Source organism: Arxiozyma heterogenica, assembly GCF_036370985.1.
Source record: "Arxiozyma heterogenica strain weizmannii chromosome Unknown scaffold_30, whole genome shotgun sequence".
Classification (NCBI taxonomy): Eukaryota; Fungi; Ascomycota; class Saccharomycetes; order Saccharomycetales; family Saccharomycetaceae; genus Arxiozyma; species Arxiozyma heterogenica.
Genome location: NW_027042683.1, coordinates 526,796 through 544,055, shown reverse-complemented (window position 1 = coordinate 544,055; position 17,260 = coordinate 526,796). Strand labels below are relative to the sequence as shown.

The 17,260-nt window shown below is 28.9% G+C and overlaps 7 protein-coding genes across 7 annotated transcripts; 3 read left to right on the top strand and 4 right to left on the bottom strand.

The window, feature by feature from the left end:
* Window positions 1-172: 172 nt before the first annotated feature.
* STU1 (Stu1p) lies at window positions 173-5,008 on the bottom strand (the record flags this gene model as incomplete). Its single annotated transcript, XM_064860318.1, has 1 exon — window positions 173-5,008. One exon carries the CDS (start codon window positions 5,006-5,008, stop codon window positions 173-175), a length of 4,836 nt encoding a protein of 1,611 aa, XP_064712979.1.
* Window positions 5,009-6,356: 1,348 nt separating this feature from the next.
* Window positions 6,357-7,277, bottom strand: RIB1 (GTP cyclohydrolase II; the record flags this gene model as incomplete). The annotated part of the gene is made up of 1 exon (XM_064860317.1): window positions 6,357-7,277. The coding sequence occupies one exon, from the start codon at window positions 7,275-7,277 to the stop codon at window positions 6,357-6,359; it is 921 nt and encodes a 306-aa protein (XP_064712978.1).
* A 2,183-nt stretch (window positions 7,278-9,460) lies between these two features.
* Window positions 9,461-10,504, top strand: HEK2 (Hek2p; the record flags this gene model as incomplete). Its single annotated transcript, XM_064860316.1, has 1 exon — window positions 9,461-10,504. The coding sequence occupies one exon, from the start codon at window positions 9,461-9,463 to the stop codon at window positions 10,502-10,504; it is 1,044 nt and encodes a 347-aa protein (XP_064712977.1).
* A 576-nt stretch (window positions 10,505-11,080) lies between these two features.
* Window positions 11,081-12,286, top strand: SHE1 (She1p; the record flags this gene model as incomplete). Its single annotated transcript, XM_064860315.1, has 1 exon — window positions 11,081-12,286. One exon carries the CDS (start codon window positions 11,081-11,083, stop codon window positions 12,284-12,286), a length of 1,206 nt encoding a protein of 401 aa, XP_064712976.1.
* A 179-nt stretch (window positions 12,287-12,465) lies between these two features.
* Window positions 12,466-12,768, bottom strand: PWA37_003800 (uncharacterized protein; the record flags this gene model as incomplete). Its single annotated transcript, XM_064860314.1, has 1 exon — window positions 12,466-12,768. The coding sequence occupies one exon, from the start codon at window positions 12,766-12,768 to the stop codon at window positions 12,466-12,468; it is 303 nt and encodes a 100-aa protein (XP_064712975.1).
* A 2,267-nt stretch (window positions 12,769-15,035) lies between these two features.
* Window positions 15,036-16,304, top strand: PWA37_003799 (uncharacterized protein; the record flags this gene model as incomplete). The annotated part of the gene is made up of 1 exon (XM_064860313.1): window positions 15,036-16,304. The coding sequence occupies one exon, from the start codon at window positions 15,036-15,038 to the stop codon at window positions 16,302-16,304; it is 1,269 nt and encodes a 422-aa protein (XP_064712974.1).
* A 368-nt stretch (window positions 16,305-16,672) lies between these two features.
* PWA37_003798 (uncharacterized protein) lies at window positions 16,673-17,017 on the bottom strand (the record flags this gene model as incomplete). Its single annotated transcript, XM_064860312.1, has 1 exon — window positions 16,673-17,017. The coding sequence occupies one exon, from the start codon at window positions 17,015-17,017 to the stop codon at window positions 16,673-16,675; it is 345 nt and encodes a 114-aa protein (XP_064712973.1).
* Window positions 17,018-17,260: the final 243 nt, after the last annotated feature.

Genomic DNA, 17,260 nt, shown 5'->3' with positions numbered 1-17,260 from the left:
ACAAATTGACGTACAGAGAATATATGATTAATATTTATCATAATATAATAGTTGAATGCAGATCAATACACTTTATTTGTATGCCTCTTTTGTGTCACACACACATGTATATATATATATGTATATATGCTTATAATGATAAAGAGTTAAAACCTCGTATTTAGAAAATATTCTAAATACTTGATGCCATGGACTTAATCAATCTATAAGAAAATTTACTTAGTTGACCAAATAGACCTTCTATCTCTTCTTGACGTAATTTCTTAATAGTCTTTAGAATATAGTGGATGCTTGCAAGTATATTGCAACTCTCATATCTCCATTCAGTTATCTCAAATTCTGTAAATGATATTAATGATTGTATAATTTCAGAAAACTGGTTATTTTTAATAACAACAGTATTATTTGGATTCTTCTGTCTCCTATAATCTTTGAGTATATCTGATAATGTCCCTAATAGAAATGATACCACCATACCTTCCTTCTTCTTTGTTGAAACATATACTAATTGCTGTGGATTATAATTGTTGGAATTAGAAGGCACATTCTTTTCATATTCATATATCATAAACAATAATTTATTCAGAATGCTTGTTATTCTTTTAGAATCAAAATATTTTAAATGTATCATCAACTGCCTTGTCTCTATCAAAAGATTATAAATTTCATTATTATAATCAGATAATTTATCAACCAATATAATAAACTGATCCCATATCTCTGTAGCAAACCCAGATGATAATTGCATCTTATCTGAAAAATGTTCATTTATTAACAATAAACACTGTAGTAATATCAATGCTTTACTTGTCATGTTCGTTGGAATCAACATCGTTTCATCAGTAGACTGTAGTAACATTAAACAAATATCTTGTAACTTTGCAAATCCACCCTCTTGTTGTAACCATTTAAGCAATAAGGTATCATTCAGATCTAACTCAATTAAAGGTTCAATTAAATAAATCAAATGTTTCATGGTAAACATACCACTTTTTATCCTATTCACTGCCTCCAGAAGATGATCATATTGATTACGCTTCTTAATTGTGAAATCACGTGTCTGTCCATAATTACTTGCAATAATTACATTTAATTCAAATAAAATAAATGAATCTGCAGGCAACAAATGCATTAAATTATATTTATCTCCATGATGAACAGTTACATCCCTTGGTATCTCTAATTGTTCCTCTAATTTAATTCTCGGCTGTATTTTTTCTGAATTGTTAGACACTAAAACTAATTTTGAATTAACATCTGGTGATCTGACCTCTATCTCTGGGCTAGAAGTTAATGTACCGTCTTCGTTTTCCTTTCTCAAGGTCTTCATTTCATCATTGATCACTTTTGGTGGATCAGTACTAAATTTAACTGTATGTTCCTGCTCCGGTTTGAAATCCTCCTCATTACGTAAATTGATATTATCTAATTTATTATTTTCTACTTGATTGACTCCTCTGACCATCATATTCAACTCATTTACAGATTTTTTCTTTGAGAAAATATCACTTAGATCGATTTCTGATTTAATAGCATTTTTATCTCCATCCTCCTCTTCCTTAATATTATTTAGTGGTTTAGGATTAGACTTTGTGTAATCAATAGTCTGGTAAACACTAACAACTCTAGTCATCTGAGATAATTTATTTTCTGTACTATCTAACGTACTATGTGATGTACCATTCTCACTATCTTCAGGTTTTATTTTATTTCCAAGGTCATCATTTTGATTTACTTCTCCATTAAGGGAGTTATTTTGCTTAAATGGATTTACCATGGTCATATCCATGTACTTTCTTATGGTAATATCATCATTATGATTATCTATAGCCAAAACATCTTGAGATGAATTATCTTCCACTTCTGTAGTTATTTGTTTTTCTTTGACGGATTTTGATAGCCTGGTGCTTGTTAGTTCGAATGTCGGATCTCGCATTTGTAATTCATTTGAAATTTTAAGTTTCTTGGAAACCAGATTGAGAGTATTCAAATATTCTAAGAATACTTTTTTATTGTATATATAAAGTTGAAATATTAAATTGAAATAAATGGTATTATCAAACTCATCTCCATAAATATCAGATACCAACTTCAATAACCTTTTAAAATCAGGATCCTGGATATCAAAATGAATTTTATCTTCAAATAAGTAGATCAATACATTCATTGTAAAATTAAAAAATTTTTCTCTGTACTTCATATAATATAGAGAGACATTTTTATCAGAGTATTCAGATGTCATATCATTGAAAAGAGAACTTATTTCATTTATGAATTTATTCATATCACTTATATTCAATTTTAAAATTATGTCATCAATATTCATATTACAAATGGAACATAGTTCAATTATGAATTTTAATGGCATACACTGCACAAACACAGGAAATGAAAGTAGATTTTTCAACTCGATCGGAACCTTTAATAAGATTTGTCTCATATATGGCATAATTGTGGATAGAGTCGTCTCTATCAGGAGCTTACCAGATTTACGTAAAAGAAAATTTTGCAATAATTGCAAGGGATATTTGTAATTTTGAGGGTTCAGTATAAAATTTTGTAACGAATGAGATTTAAATGAAGCAATAATTTTTTTTGATTCTTCTTCTGATCCTATAAGGCCATATTTATTATCAAGAGGAGTTTTATTAATTGTAGAAGATGTATTTTGTTTAGAATTAGAATTCTCCAAATATTTTTGGATAAGTGGATTGGAATGTGGACTATTTATCTCATCAGTTATATCAAATTGACTCATGTTCTCAACGTCTAATATACTATTATTACTACCAGTATGCCTCACTGGCGCACTAACTTTTCTTTTTATCAATGAATTATTATCAATTCTACTCATTGTTGATGTGCTAGATTTAAATTTTTTGGAAACAAAGTCATTCGAATGACTAATATTATCACTAGTTGATCTATAGCCAAAATTTCCATTACTACTTCCATGAGTTACATTGTTGATTTTTTGCAAGATGGATGACGACTGTGTCGGTTGTGCATAACTTGGATATTTCCTCTTACTTCCGTTGTTTTGAAAATGTGCATTTAGCAAACTTGAGCGTCTTGAATTATTCGAAGAAGAGCTGTTTGATGGCCTTTCATAATCAATGGATAGATGCAAAGGTATAGATGATTCTAAAGATTTTTTCAATTGTGGGGAAAAGAAATTATGTAATAAAGATTTCCCATGTTCAGGGTATGCCTTATAAAAATACCAAAAAGTTAACTTCATCGAATCTCTGACAATTATTTGGGCATCTAATAAACCTTTTTTCAACCACTCTTCTACATATAATAAATTGTTCTCTAATTTCACAGTTTTACTAAACTTAATAATGAAAATTCTAAGAAAAATTGTCGAAGAATTTCTTGGAACAATGCTCTTTTCATTCATTAAAGTGAATGCACTTTGAAACAGTTTGTTGTGGAATTCATTAACACATATGAAAAAACACATCAAACAATGCAATGCCATCTGTGAAGATATTTTTTTTGTTGAAGATAAAAGCTGTTTTAATAATGTGAATATTTGATCCAGCAATACTAATGGCATAGAATCACCTAGTAATTCTAATAGTTCTTTTAATAATTGACACGAGTTTAAAGATAATGATGTTCTTAAAGATAAAATAGCTTTTGATAAATTATCAACGAAATTCATTTCTTTTAAAGCGGAAACCATTTCACTTTTATTATTTTTGAGCAGTTGTTCGTTAATTAATAGCTTCTCTCTTATCATAATAATATTCGTTTGTCTAACCTTCCAATTAGATTCAGTTTCCTTTCTTTCATGAAATGGAACCAATAACGTGTTTAAATCGTTCACTAAGGTTGTTAGGTTTTCATATTTAGATTTATATTTTAAATGGTTTTGGTTAAGTAAATTGGTCAACTGCGGCGCTTTATAATCATTTAGCAACATATTATACTCCATTTCCAAATCAAACAAACCAAGTGAAGGGATCGAAGTAGCATTATTATCGATCGATATTTTCTCATCATTATTATCAATGTTATTGTTATCTTTATTTTTTCCTGTATCTGAAGATTTATCTGTAGTTGTTTCTTTCATAAAATAGTTTCTTATGCTACTGTTATTCAATTTAGATTTGAATTCAGAAAATACCTTGTTATCTAGATATTTAGTTAGGATATCATTAATTAATTCCACAATCAATTTTTTGTTTGTATCTTCACGATATGTACCATTAAGATCAAAAAGTTTGTTATTATTCAATAGATGGATGAAATGAGGTAAAAAAATCTCTAAAAAAATTGTTGTATTACTACTAGTTTTATTACTTTGTAAATTTATCCTAGTTAAATCATCAATAATTAATAATAAATATTTCAAATGATTATTGTTTAACTGTTCTAATAAGTAATTATCAGATTCATTTAAATTGTTAAAAAGTTTCAATAAAGCATCCTCTACATATAATGGAACGGTTAAATAAAGGATTTCAATAGCCTTATTTGACAATAACCATATTTTTTTATTTAAATTAAATTTCGCTATGTTGATGCTTTGATTATTTACAGTATCTTGAATTTCAATAAAATAAGATAATAAATCATTAACTATAGTATTATTGATAGAATTTGGAGATTGATATGATACTCTTTTAACTAAATAAGATAATGCAGAGTGCGATGTCAGAAGAAGATTCTTTATGGTTTCCTCTTGATCATCTTTATAGGATTGTTTCTGATTCAACAATTTAATATAGTTAGGAATGTATAATAGTGTTTTAAAATACAATTGTATATAATCAGTGTTTACTAATTCTTTTTTAACATGACCTTTGAATCTTGTCAAAATATTTAGTTTATCTATTACGGTTAAATTCTCACTGGATATCTTTTCATAAATGTCAAAGAATTGATTTTTTGTTCTATTTATAGTGGAGTTATCGATATTATCATTAACTGTGGTGAAAATATTCCTACTGTCATTATTAATATTAGGATTATTACTTGAATGATTTAGATCTGACATCGAATATTTACTTTATGAAAGTCCACCACTCAAAAAAAAAAAAAAACGAAAAAGAAAAAGAGAATATAATGTTGTTTTGTTTTGCTTTGTTTTATATTTTAGTCAACCAAAATTGTAAACGTATCTTAATTCTTAATCCTGTGACGTACAAAAGGATATTGGTGACTATTAGATATTCATAAGAGTAGATTAAGCTTGTCTTAGTATTTTATTCTAAACAATATTTCCAGCTATCTCTTCTTCTTTTTTTTTTTGTGTACACTAGCTATAGTGTCTATTAAAAAAATAATATAGAAATGAAATACCGTAGGGTTATAATAGTTTCACAACTATAATTGCTTTATACAACTAGGGTTCACATTTTCTATTTTTATTAATGTGAAATTGTATTTAGGGTTTATATATTTTATAGGATAATAACTTGTTTTTCTTTTTTTTTTTTTCCAAAAAATTTAATAACCAATTTATTACTGCATTAGGGTGTGTAGCTTAGTAATCCACAGATATACAAAGAGAACCAAAAATTAAAAACAAAATGACTAACCAAAAAAAAAAAATTAAATAATCATTACCTAGTGAAATATTTTTTTTTTATTTGTTGGTGACACTAGTAATTACGAGAAGGCAGATGCATGTCACATCAATGGATTTTGTAATATAATTTAGTCTTGAGTATAGCTTTGCAAATTTGTCATCTTGAAACAATCTTTTTAAAAGGAGAAAAAAAGGTCTTCAGTTGAAGAATACAAAGATTTTATTAATTATTCAAAATGTCATCATTACAATGTTGTTTTACTACCCAATACTAGGAAACAAGGCCATAGAATAGATAGTAAAAATGACAATATAATAATGACTATAAACAAAGCTATAGAAAATTAATTTTCAGAACTTTCGTACTAAGAACAGTCAATGTATAACTATCTTCCTAAATCTTTACAGAATCTCTCTTTTAATTATCTATATGCTTTTTTTTTTCTTTCAGTTTCAGTGAATTTATAAGTACATAGTATTAAACAGAAAACATGTGATTTGTTTTTTTTTTTACATGACACATGCACTAATATTTTGAGATTTTTTATACATGAATGTTTAATGATATTATTTTTCTCCACCCTTTGCTCTCTATGAATTTAAAAAAAAAAAATAAGGAAAGAAATTGCTTTATTTTCATTAGTTTCCGTGGGGAGTATATATATATATTTGAATCAAACAATTAAATGCTATTGATACCGAAAACAAAGGGTGAGATGGGAAAGTATATAATGATAGTAAAAGACCATGAATATATATTTTTTTTGTTCATTTTTCATTAGTTCTAAAGAAATATATATATATATATATTTCGCTATACAATTGCGGTAGAGTCTCTTTTTGAAGTATTTGTATGTAAATGTAGAGGTTTTTGTAAAAGATGGCCCATTCTCTCGATCTTTGTCCTTAGATAACCTTCAATTTCCTTGGAATCAATACCTCTGGCTTCATCCTGCCAGTGGATTGGGACCATGGGTACTCTTTCCACACAATGAAGTAAGTCAGCATGCTCCACCTGTGCAATCTTATCTGGGTTATTAGTCAACAGTCTAACGTTCTTAAGGCCTAGATCCAATAGGATAGATTTACCTATAGAGAAGTCACGAGCATCAATAGGATGATTTAATAACACATTTGCCTGAACAGTGTCTGCACCTAGATCCTGTAAATTGTAAGCTTTCAACTTCTCGCCAAGACCAATCCCACGGCCTTCCTGTCTGAGATACACTATCACACCATGACCATTGCCACCGACTATTCCTGTTTCTGGTTCATGATCACAAGCTATCAATTTCCCGGCACGATCGAATTGTTCACCACAGTCGCAACGTGCCGACCATGCGTTTTCACCTGTGTAACATTCACTATGGATTCTGACCAGTGTGTCATTATGGGTCCCATCCCATGTCGTTTCTGAATCGAATATAAGGTCGCCTGTAACTGGGTCAAAATTTAATTCCAGGCCTAATTTATCATCCACATCTGCAGAGGCTCTGCCGGGATACAATTTCCCTATGTAGGCACCTCTAATCATTCTATCTTGTTGAGACTCATTAGGTGATCTTCTTTTGAAAAGGGAACGAGACCTTATATCTTCGCCGAATACGATGGCTAGATGTTCTTTATTGTCCTTATTATTTGAATATAAATGTAAGAAAATGTCTGGACCTTGTGTAGTTGGTATTCTTGCTCTTGCCACACAAAAGACTTCGGGTAGATCTATAGTAGTAGTCATTTCTAATTAATACAGGTAGATAAATATATATATATATATTGTGTGTGTGTATGTATGCGTGTGAGTGTCTATCAAGTTATTCTTAACAGTCTTATGCTATATCACACACTTATCTATTGTGCTTATTAATGTGTAGTGTTAAAGATAGGGGTATTGGGAATGAGGATTTTCGTTTGCTCTTGTTAGTTTGTTTGAGTGCTGCTAGTAAGGGATCAAACAAGTAAAATTTGGATCAATTAATTAGTGCTATTCCTTTGTATTGTACACATATATATATATATCAAAAGACAAGGCAATATATTAAAAAAAAACAAAAAGAAAGAAAGAAACACTATATGAAAAAAAAGAAATTGATAAGTTTGTAATGAATTTATTGAAATCTTAGTGATAAATTACTAAAAACAAAAAAAAAAAAGAAGAGAAAGAAAGGGAAAAAAAAAAAAGAAACAAGTTGAGTAAATATTATAAAGTAATAATGATTTGTCATCAGTCAAGAGTTAATAAATTAGTAATTAACGGAGCGATAAAGTGATAAATGGGCTACCATTATTATCATCGTTAATTATTATTATTATTAATATCATTGTTATTCTTATCAAGTAAGCATTCTTGCCTCGTCCATTTCTTTTTGTTTTTTTCCACTTTTTTTTTTCTCTCTCTCTCTCTTTCGATGTCATCTTTGACGGGTGAGTAAAATGCAAAACAAAATAAAAAAAAAAAAGAATCACAAGCAACAGTGGCGAGGATATTGTATTTGTTGTTTAATTACACTATGCTTGTTTATCTGTGTATGGGTGTATGGGTGTCCGTGGAAGAGTTTTTGTATTTTTCTTTTGTTTGTTTTTTGTTTTCTTGTTTGTATTTGATGAGTAAGCAAGAGGTTATACGTTCAAGGGGTTTTCTTTTCGATCAATCATATTATTAAAAGTAGAGAGAATCATATACTGTTGTCACTTCTTTCTTCCTTCCTCTCTATTACTTCCTTTCTATCATTTATTTTTTTTCTACATACAAGTAGTGTAGGTTGATTTTGACGTAGATCCATGCATTTGTTTGCAACCATCACTATTTTCCCTTTTCCCACCTCTCAAACTATACTGGTGTATGTGTGTATGAGACGATGAACGAAGGTAATGGTAATATATCTCTTTGAACATTTTAAAGTTGAAAGAGGGGAATTGTAACTTTGCTTCCTAGCCTTTTTCTTTGCTAGAATCCACTGTATCGTGAAATGAAAAGAAAAAAAAAATAAAGAAGAAGAAAAAGAAAAAGGTAGTTGAGTTGATAGAAATCATAAAAACATTTACTGATTTTTACTTGCCTATTTAACATAGGACTACTTTGTAAAAAAAGAAAAAAAAAATGGAGAGGGTAATATATATAATGAAATAATTCGTTCATTTTATTTTTATTTTTTATTTTTAACCTCAGATCCTACCATAGTATTCTATTTATTTTTCTATTTGTTCTTCCTCTTTCTCTTGATTCTTGATATACTTGACGAGAGAAGGAAAGACTAAACTGCATTTTTTTTTCTTTATTCAACCCGTCTTTCTTTCTTTCTTTTTTTTTTTTTAGATTTTTCTCGCTTGCTTGTTTTTTGTTTTTCTGTCTTTCTGGAGTTGAATTTTTTGGTGGGGAGAGACGTGAAGAAAAAGAGAAAAAAAAAATTTTGTTTTTGTTTTTGTTTTGCATTTAACCAAAAAAATAAAAGGCGTTTCTCTGTAATACTCAATTCCGTTTATTTTGTATGTTGTTTTTCGTTTTTCTTTTTTCTTTTTTATTCTCCTCCTCTCCCCTTCTTTTTTTCTTTTTTGTTTACCTCGAATTCTTCTTTAATTCTTGTCTTGTCTTGTCTTGTCCAATTCCATCTACTAATACTTTGTTTAGATCTTTTTCTTTTCTTTAGCAACTTTTAGTAATCTAGAGAATTGATAAAAATAAAGAAAAAAGCAGAGAAAGTGTTTATTGAGTGTGTGTATGTGTGTTTGTTAAAAAAGAGAGAGATAGGAAGATGAAGAAAGAAAGAAAAAACAAAAAAAAAAGAAGTCCTAGAGCAAAAGGAGAAGCCCAAGAAAAATTAATAGAACTAGTATCCATCTTAACAACAACAACAGCAGCAGCGGCAGCAGAATTAACATTAATAAAAAAAATTAAAAAAAAAAAAATAAAGAAATATAGAAATGAGTACATTCATAAACAACGGCACAGCACCAAATGATTCCTTAATTGCTATGCAATCTGCAGTGAACCATAGAGTCCTTTTATCTCTACCTGAAGCTGCCAAAATTATCGGTACAAAAGGTTCCACCATAGATAAGATCCGTACTGATAATAGTGTCAAAATCGGTATATCTGAAAAGATCCAAGGTTGTTCAGATAGAATTCTATCTTGTGCAGGTACTGTGGTCAATGTAGCCAACGCATTAGCCGACGTCATGACTTTGATCAACGAGGATCCTGATTTGAATAACAAAAAATATCCCTTCCACTATTTAAATCACATTTTACCTCCTCCTTCAATCAATGAAATCTGTGAAAACGATCAATCCGATTTAAACAAGATTGGTACCCTCAGATTGATAATGTTGAATTCCCATCTGTCCTCCATCATTGGTAAGAACGGTCACACCATAAAGGGATTGATCGATAAGCATGGTGTCAAAATCGTGGCTTCAAGAGATTTCCTACCTGACTCAAGTGAACGTATTTTGGAAATCCAAGGGTTTCCCGGTTCTGTCGCCAACACATTGATTGAAATTAGCGAAATTTTAATCAAAGACATCGATATTACCTTTTCCTCTGATAAACGTTACTTCCCACACTTAAGAAACCATCTTAACAATAACAACGATATTCGCAGTAGTAATGGCGGTATTATCCATAGTGGTAGCGGTATAGACATTTCGGAACTAGAAGTTCTTATCCCTGAAGCTTACGTCGGTGCAGTGGTAGGTCGTCAAGGTAATAGAATCGCTAATTTGAGAAAATTCACAAAAACAAGAATCATAATCGAAAAACATGAATCAGAATCTGCACACCACTCACAAAAATTCAATGAAAATGGTGAACCATGTAGATCCTTCACTATCATCGGTAATTCTATGAAACAAATCAAATTGGCTGAGACCATGTTACTAAAGAATTTACAAACTGAAATTGAAAGACGTAATGAAAGAGAAAGTAACTCAAATAACTCAAATGAAGATGCAGATATGACATACTGAACATAACATCCCACTGTCTTGAGCTTTCTCGTTGTTGTGGTTGTTTTTTTTTTTATTTTTCATTTTTTTTATTTTACTCTATTCATTCTGAACCTATCTCTTTTCTACTATTTTTATAACTCGTTTCTTTTTCTTATCTCATCTGCTACTATTCCTTTCCAAATCCATCTATAAAATAGAGATCTTTTATATAAGTAGTATATATATATATATTTGTAGATATAATAAAAATTGTACCAAACAAAACAAAATAAAATAAAATAAAACAAGATATATATATGGTTTATGCTCTTTTCTTCTACTACTTTCGTTACTAATCAGTTGATTTACAATTAAGAGGAAAAAGTTAAGATTTAGTGAACACCCATACAGCACAGTCAAAAATCTAATAAAAATAAAATAAAAAAAAATAGAAAACAAAGAAAAAGAAAAAGAAAATGTGATATTCGAAGACTTGATCAAAGATAGGCGTAGATTAACATATGTATGTTCTTACATATATTTTACTTGGAATACAAATTGGTCATATCTATGGGGAGGTGTTAATGGAAATCAAAGAAATAATTAGTTTAATGGATGGATCAACAAGAATTATTTAATGGTACTAATAACAAGGATGATATACAAGAATTGTCGAAACATTCAAATTTAGAATTAAAGAAGAACTCTGGCAATGTATACATTAATGGCAATCCACACGACCATTTAATTAATACTTTGGGGGTATCTAAAAAATTGGGATCCTCAGTGTTAAACGAATTGGATTCTAGAACAAATGCTAAATTTGAGCAGTTATTCGTGTCTAATGATGACCATACTGAATCATTAATGGATCTTACATTTAGTGAACGTTTCAATATTGCTCATAATTCACAGTTCAAGACTATGGAATCTTTAAATAGTCATTATTGTGTTAAATTTTTAAATCCTAATAATAACGATGATAATGTTATTGATGGCAATATATATAAGACGCCTTTGAAAAAAAATTTACAAACCGAACAATTACAATCCAATTCAATTAAAAGATTGAAGACCACACAAAATTTATTGAGTACACCACCACCCATCTTGGATATAACAAGGAGAATCCGTAGATTAAGGTTAAGAAATTCGTTATCCAACAACAACAACAATAATAATAATAGTACTGTTAATACTAGTAGTAACGGTGGTAATAGTAGAAGTGGTTATGGATTACGTAGTAACCATGATTCAAGAAGCATAGTTAATAGCAAGATTAAGAATACGCCAATAACGAAACCACAAAAACCCTTAGAACCTCCAAGTTTTTTGAGACCTACTATCACATCATTGAATAAAATGAAAAGATCGGATAAAATGAATGATATAAATTCTAAAATTAGACCACAAAAAATAAGAATGCAAATTGTATCTAATAATACAACTGCTACTATGTACTCTTCATTTCAAAATAAAGATAAAAAAATATTTGGTGAAGAAAAAAGTGGTAGAAGGGTAAAGAGCACAGGAAACACTATTTCAAATTCAAGCGAATCTCTATCTGTATTTGAAAGATTATATAAACAAAGCACGGTTTCTAGATCAGTATCCATGAATAATGTAACAAGTAATAAGACTATTAAAAAGCATGAAGATATGGATGAAAACAATAACAAAATCATAGGGAAAAATTCTAATGGTAGTAATTCATCGACAATTCAATTTGGTAGATCTAAAACAACATCTGGATTATCTGATCATATAACGACTAATAAAAATTGTAATATTTCATTAAAAACAAGACCAGCATGGAGATAAAATACTATACATTATATACATACATACATACATACATATATATAAGAAAGAAAAGATAACTATTCAAATTGTATTGTGCTTATATTAGTTATCATTATATTTAAGAATATATAAAAAAAAATAGAAAAAAAATAGGATGAATGAATGGATGTAACAAACCTAGGTTATATATATATATGTCAATATTGAGGTGAAGTATATATTGGATTGTTCCTATAATATTTTTGTTCATCTACCACTCTTTGTAAATCAGATTCAGATCTGAAATCTTGTCTCCAATTACAAATTGAACAACGCAATTGTTTTCCCCAATGTATTGGTATTAAAGGGATGAAATAAAAGGAAAAAAATTCTCTTCTTTTCACAGGTACCACACTAAAATTATGACATTTGGGGCAATATAATCCTTGATGTTTAGGATTACTATCATAATTTGAATCATAATTTTGCATCCCACATATTAAAGGTATGAACAAAAACATTCTTTTATTATTATATATATATATGGTGTGTGTGTGTGATTGTGTGTATGGTATCTTTATGTTTATATACTACGTTTTAATGTTCTTGTTTTTTTGATTTTGCAATTAATAGTTAAATGATTATAGATTTATAGGCTGTAGGTCGTAATTTCCAAATACCTGGTATTTTTGTTATTAGCTTTTTGATATGTGACTGACCAGAAATTCCAGATGAGCACATGCGATTGTTTGTATCAAAAGAGCGTTTAATGATTAAATGAAAGTCTTAAAAATATTTACTTCTACGCCTCCTTTTCCCTCTCCCCCCCCCCCTTATTTTTTTTCTTTTTCTTGGCCTTATTTTTCTACTTGAATGGCGGAGTTTAATTTCATGGATTCGAAAATATTCTTTTGTTTTTGTTTTTGTTTTTGTTTTTGTTTTTGTCTTTGTCTTTGTCTTTGTCTTTGTCTTTGTTTTTGTTTTTTTATTTTATTTTCTTTTATTTCATTTATATTGTATTGTATGTCTGGGCGGGCCGATGGAAGCAAAAAAAAATTTAATATATTTTCTTCGGTTATTGTTATCGCCCACTCCTCTTTTCTTTGTTTTTTTTATATAGAAGGGTGGCGGATTATATATATAAAGAAAACTATATAATCAATAATAAGAATAACTGAGTCAATTTTTTGAAGACATAATAAAGTTTTGCTTAGAACAAAAGAGGGAAAAAACTTTTTTAATATAAACTTACGTATATGAAAACTAAAGACAATAACAGAAAAAGAAAAACTATATGCCTAATAAAAGAACAAAAAAAAGTTATTAATGCTCCGATTGTTAAGCTTTTTTTTGTATATTGTAAGAGAAGTGCCATAAAGAGAAAAAGATGCTAATAAAATTATAATCGGAGGAATTCTTTTCACTTTCAACGATGTTAGTGCTTGTGTTTCTTATGAAGAATAATATTTTGTAAATTATGAAGAAAAAAATATGAATCCTTTTTTCTTTACTTTTAAAAAATTTATTTGATACGGTTAGTTCCATCTCTATTTCATTGTTGAAAAAAATCTAAAACTGGTATTTAGATAAATATGGTATGTTATGATGTTGGTCTTGTTATAGTGTATTTTTAACATTATCAAAAAGTTATAAATTAATAATGCATTTTCCTGTGTGTCTTCTTATTGTCTAAAGTGGAGAGAGGGTGGGTAGATGACCTTTTAAGAAAAAAGTAAGGGAAAATAGAAGTGTAAGAAAGAAAAAAGAAAAAAAGAAAAGATATCCGTGCTTATACGAATAATATAATTATTGAAAATTAATTCCCCGCTCATAATAGACGTTCTTAGCATAATTGTTTTTTTTTTCTTGCTTTGTTTTTCTTATTATAGAAATAGTTTCCTGCGTGGTTTCCTATTTCAGTAAAATGTAGATCTAGTGTCAAGAAAAAAATATAGGACCTTTTTTCATTACAAGAATGTTAACTATGATGTTGTCATTGCGGCAGTAATAAGAAAATAAAACACCTATTCTTTACTGGGAAAACATTACGATATCCCACGCAATATAATCCTTCTTTTTTTTTTCTTCTTTTCTTTTTTCTCCTTCTTTTGTAGATAATGAATAGCATCCACCGTGTGGAGAATGTTAAGATAAGAACGACGAGCACTATTACTAGTAAGAAGCTTTAATAGCTTCCTTTAAACAGTGTCTAACCGTTTCACTTGAAGCGTAATATTTGTGGGACTGTTTTCATTAACAATAGGTAGAAGAAAGGATATGTGTTTTTTGTTATTCGGATGGAGAACCTATCTTCTAGTATCTGTATAATCACAAAACATACATACAATTGAGGAGATATGTGTCATTACGTCAAACCTGTTTACTCCACAATATTGTAGTTAAGTGTGTTGGGTGTATCTTTTTTTTGTTTTTCTTCTTTCATTCATAAGGAGGTTAATTCACGAGCAAACAATAGAACAAAAAGAAAAACAATATATCTATTTGTGGATAGGTTTATCGCTACGTGCAAATATGGGTTGATGGGTCAATGGGTATTTAAAGAGTTTGATATCTTCCAAGATATATATATACGTATGTATGTGTGGGTGTGTACTACCTTATTTTCTTGTATATATATATATGTATGTATATATAAAACATGAGATCTAATATAGATTTTAAGATTTATATAAAAACACCATATATCAAATATACAACAATATTCTTCATCACATTCATATACATAATCACACCATACCATACCATTTAAAATATCTATAAATAGAAAATGTTTTTTTTCGAGAACACTCAACAATCAAATCTTTACTACAATAACAACTACGCTAGCTGTAAAGATTATTTCGAAGACCTGCAAGAAGATCCACTTTTAGAATCAGATAACTATTTCTTAAATGCTAATTCAGTACAATCTTTTAATAACATTGCTGCTAATTCTAACACTAAGATGAGCAATAATAACGATAATAATGATCGTATAGATGGCTACTCTAACTGTAATTATAATTACTCCTATGACCAAACCCCAAATTTGTTGGGAGATGATATTTTTGATAGCATTAACTACATGTTTAATGACCTAAATTCAGATAATACTTTAAACTCGCCCTCAGGCTATTCAGAGAGAATCTCTTCTGATTTATCTAATGGTTCTATTTTTTCTAATGATTCTATGTTGACTTTATCTCTACCCTTAACATTTAACAAAAATATAAAAGCTAACTCTACTACCGTTAACAGGGCTAGTGACAAAAATAGTGATGTGAATACCATTTCACCATTTTCTTCAGTAGTGTCTACCCCTGAATTAGTACAGAAAGTTAATGATTTATATAAAAATATCAATGAAAATTTATTATTTAATAATGATCCTAGTACCACCACCAGTTCTATATCTATAACCACTTCTAGCATCGCTAACAACGATAGTGTTAATAATACAGACATAACAAAAGAAGAAAATAAATCAGCTGGTCTTAATGTTATCAACGAAAACACCAAAAAGAATCATTGGGCTAAAGTGGATAGGGTTAAAAGAATAAGAAGACATAACTACAATAATAATAATAACCATGTTTCAAAGCTTCAAAATCCAAAGACAGGTAAGAAAATTGCTGATTCAAGGTTATCAGTGGCTGCCTTAGCTGAGGTCCTTAAAGTTGATTCATTGGATGAAGCATTAGCGACAGAAAGGTATATACTTGATATCTTTGAAAATGAGTTGCAATATCCGTTAGGTCACAAAACATGGATTAGAGATACACCAAAGTGTGAAAGAGAAAGACTGATTAATCAATTATATGAAAGAACTAGACATAAATATCCATACTATGATAAATCTATCCTAGAAACAATAATTAGACGTTCAACTTATTCTATGATGCAAAGTAGATTAAGGAAAGAAAGGAAAAGAAACAGAAAATTGTCCCAAAGTTCGGACTCTAATACAAATGCTGTTAGTAATATTAATATTCCTCTTCCAGTTATTTCAAACAATAATAATACTTGTTCAACTAATATTAATAAAGTTAATGTATGATAACGGATTTGTCACAAACAAAAAAAATAATAATAATAATTAATGATCACTGCTTACACATCATAAATATCCAATATATACATGTATAATTAAATGAATATAACATATGAGTATTTAAATCTATGTTTGCTTTTGTAAATGTTCAATTGATTTGATATATTCTAGATACTTATGTATATGTGTTAATACTTGTCTACAATGTGGCATATTTATTAAGTAAAAAATTGGGGACATTTGTATATATGATACATAATAATTTATTGTGAATTCTAGGGTGATATGCTATTATTAAGGCTATATGAAAAAAGAAAGAAAAAAAGCGATATGAATAATCAGATAATAGTAATTATGTTTTTATCATTTATATTTTAAAATCTTGTGAATGAACCTTTCTTTTTATTTTTTTTCATCTTTTTTGCTCTCTTATAATTAAGATGTCTTGCATCTCTCCAACCAGAAGTACTGATCTTTTGAGTCTTCGTTTCCTCTTTCTTTTCTAAACTAGCTAAATCATCTATCTCCATGGCTGGTTCATTACTTTCTCCATCTGTGCCATTTTTTGATTTTAATTCTTTTAACTTTTGATTTATCAAGTCTTGCTTCAATTTCTCTGATATCCTTAGTTCACGTGCATTAACAGCATTTTGGAATTCATCTTTACGTTTCACGGACTTAGCTTTTAGACAACTCTTTGCACGTAATGATTTAGCCATTATTTATAACAACGAAAATATTTTGTATATAGGTATATTGAATATAAATGTAGTGAGATTAGAAGAAGATAATTAAAAGAGAAAATGTAGTTGGAATTGAATAATGATAATAAGTTTATAGAAATGTGATTTTTTAGGCACCTGAAGAACAACGTATTGACAGACAGCAGTTTTCTAAATTTTCTCTGTTGTTTTATTCAATTTCAAATTGTAAAGAAACAAACAAATTCACTATTTTCTTAC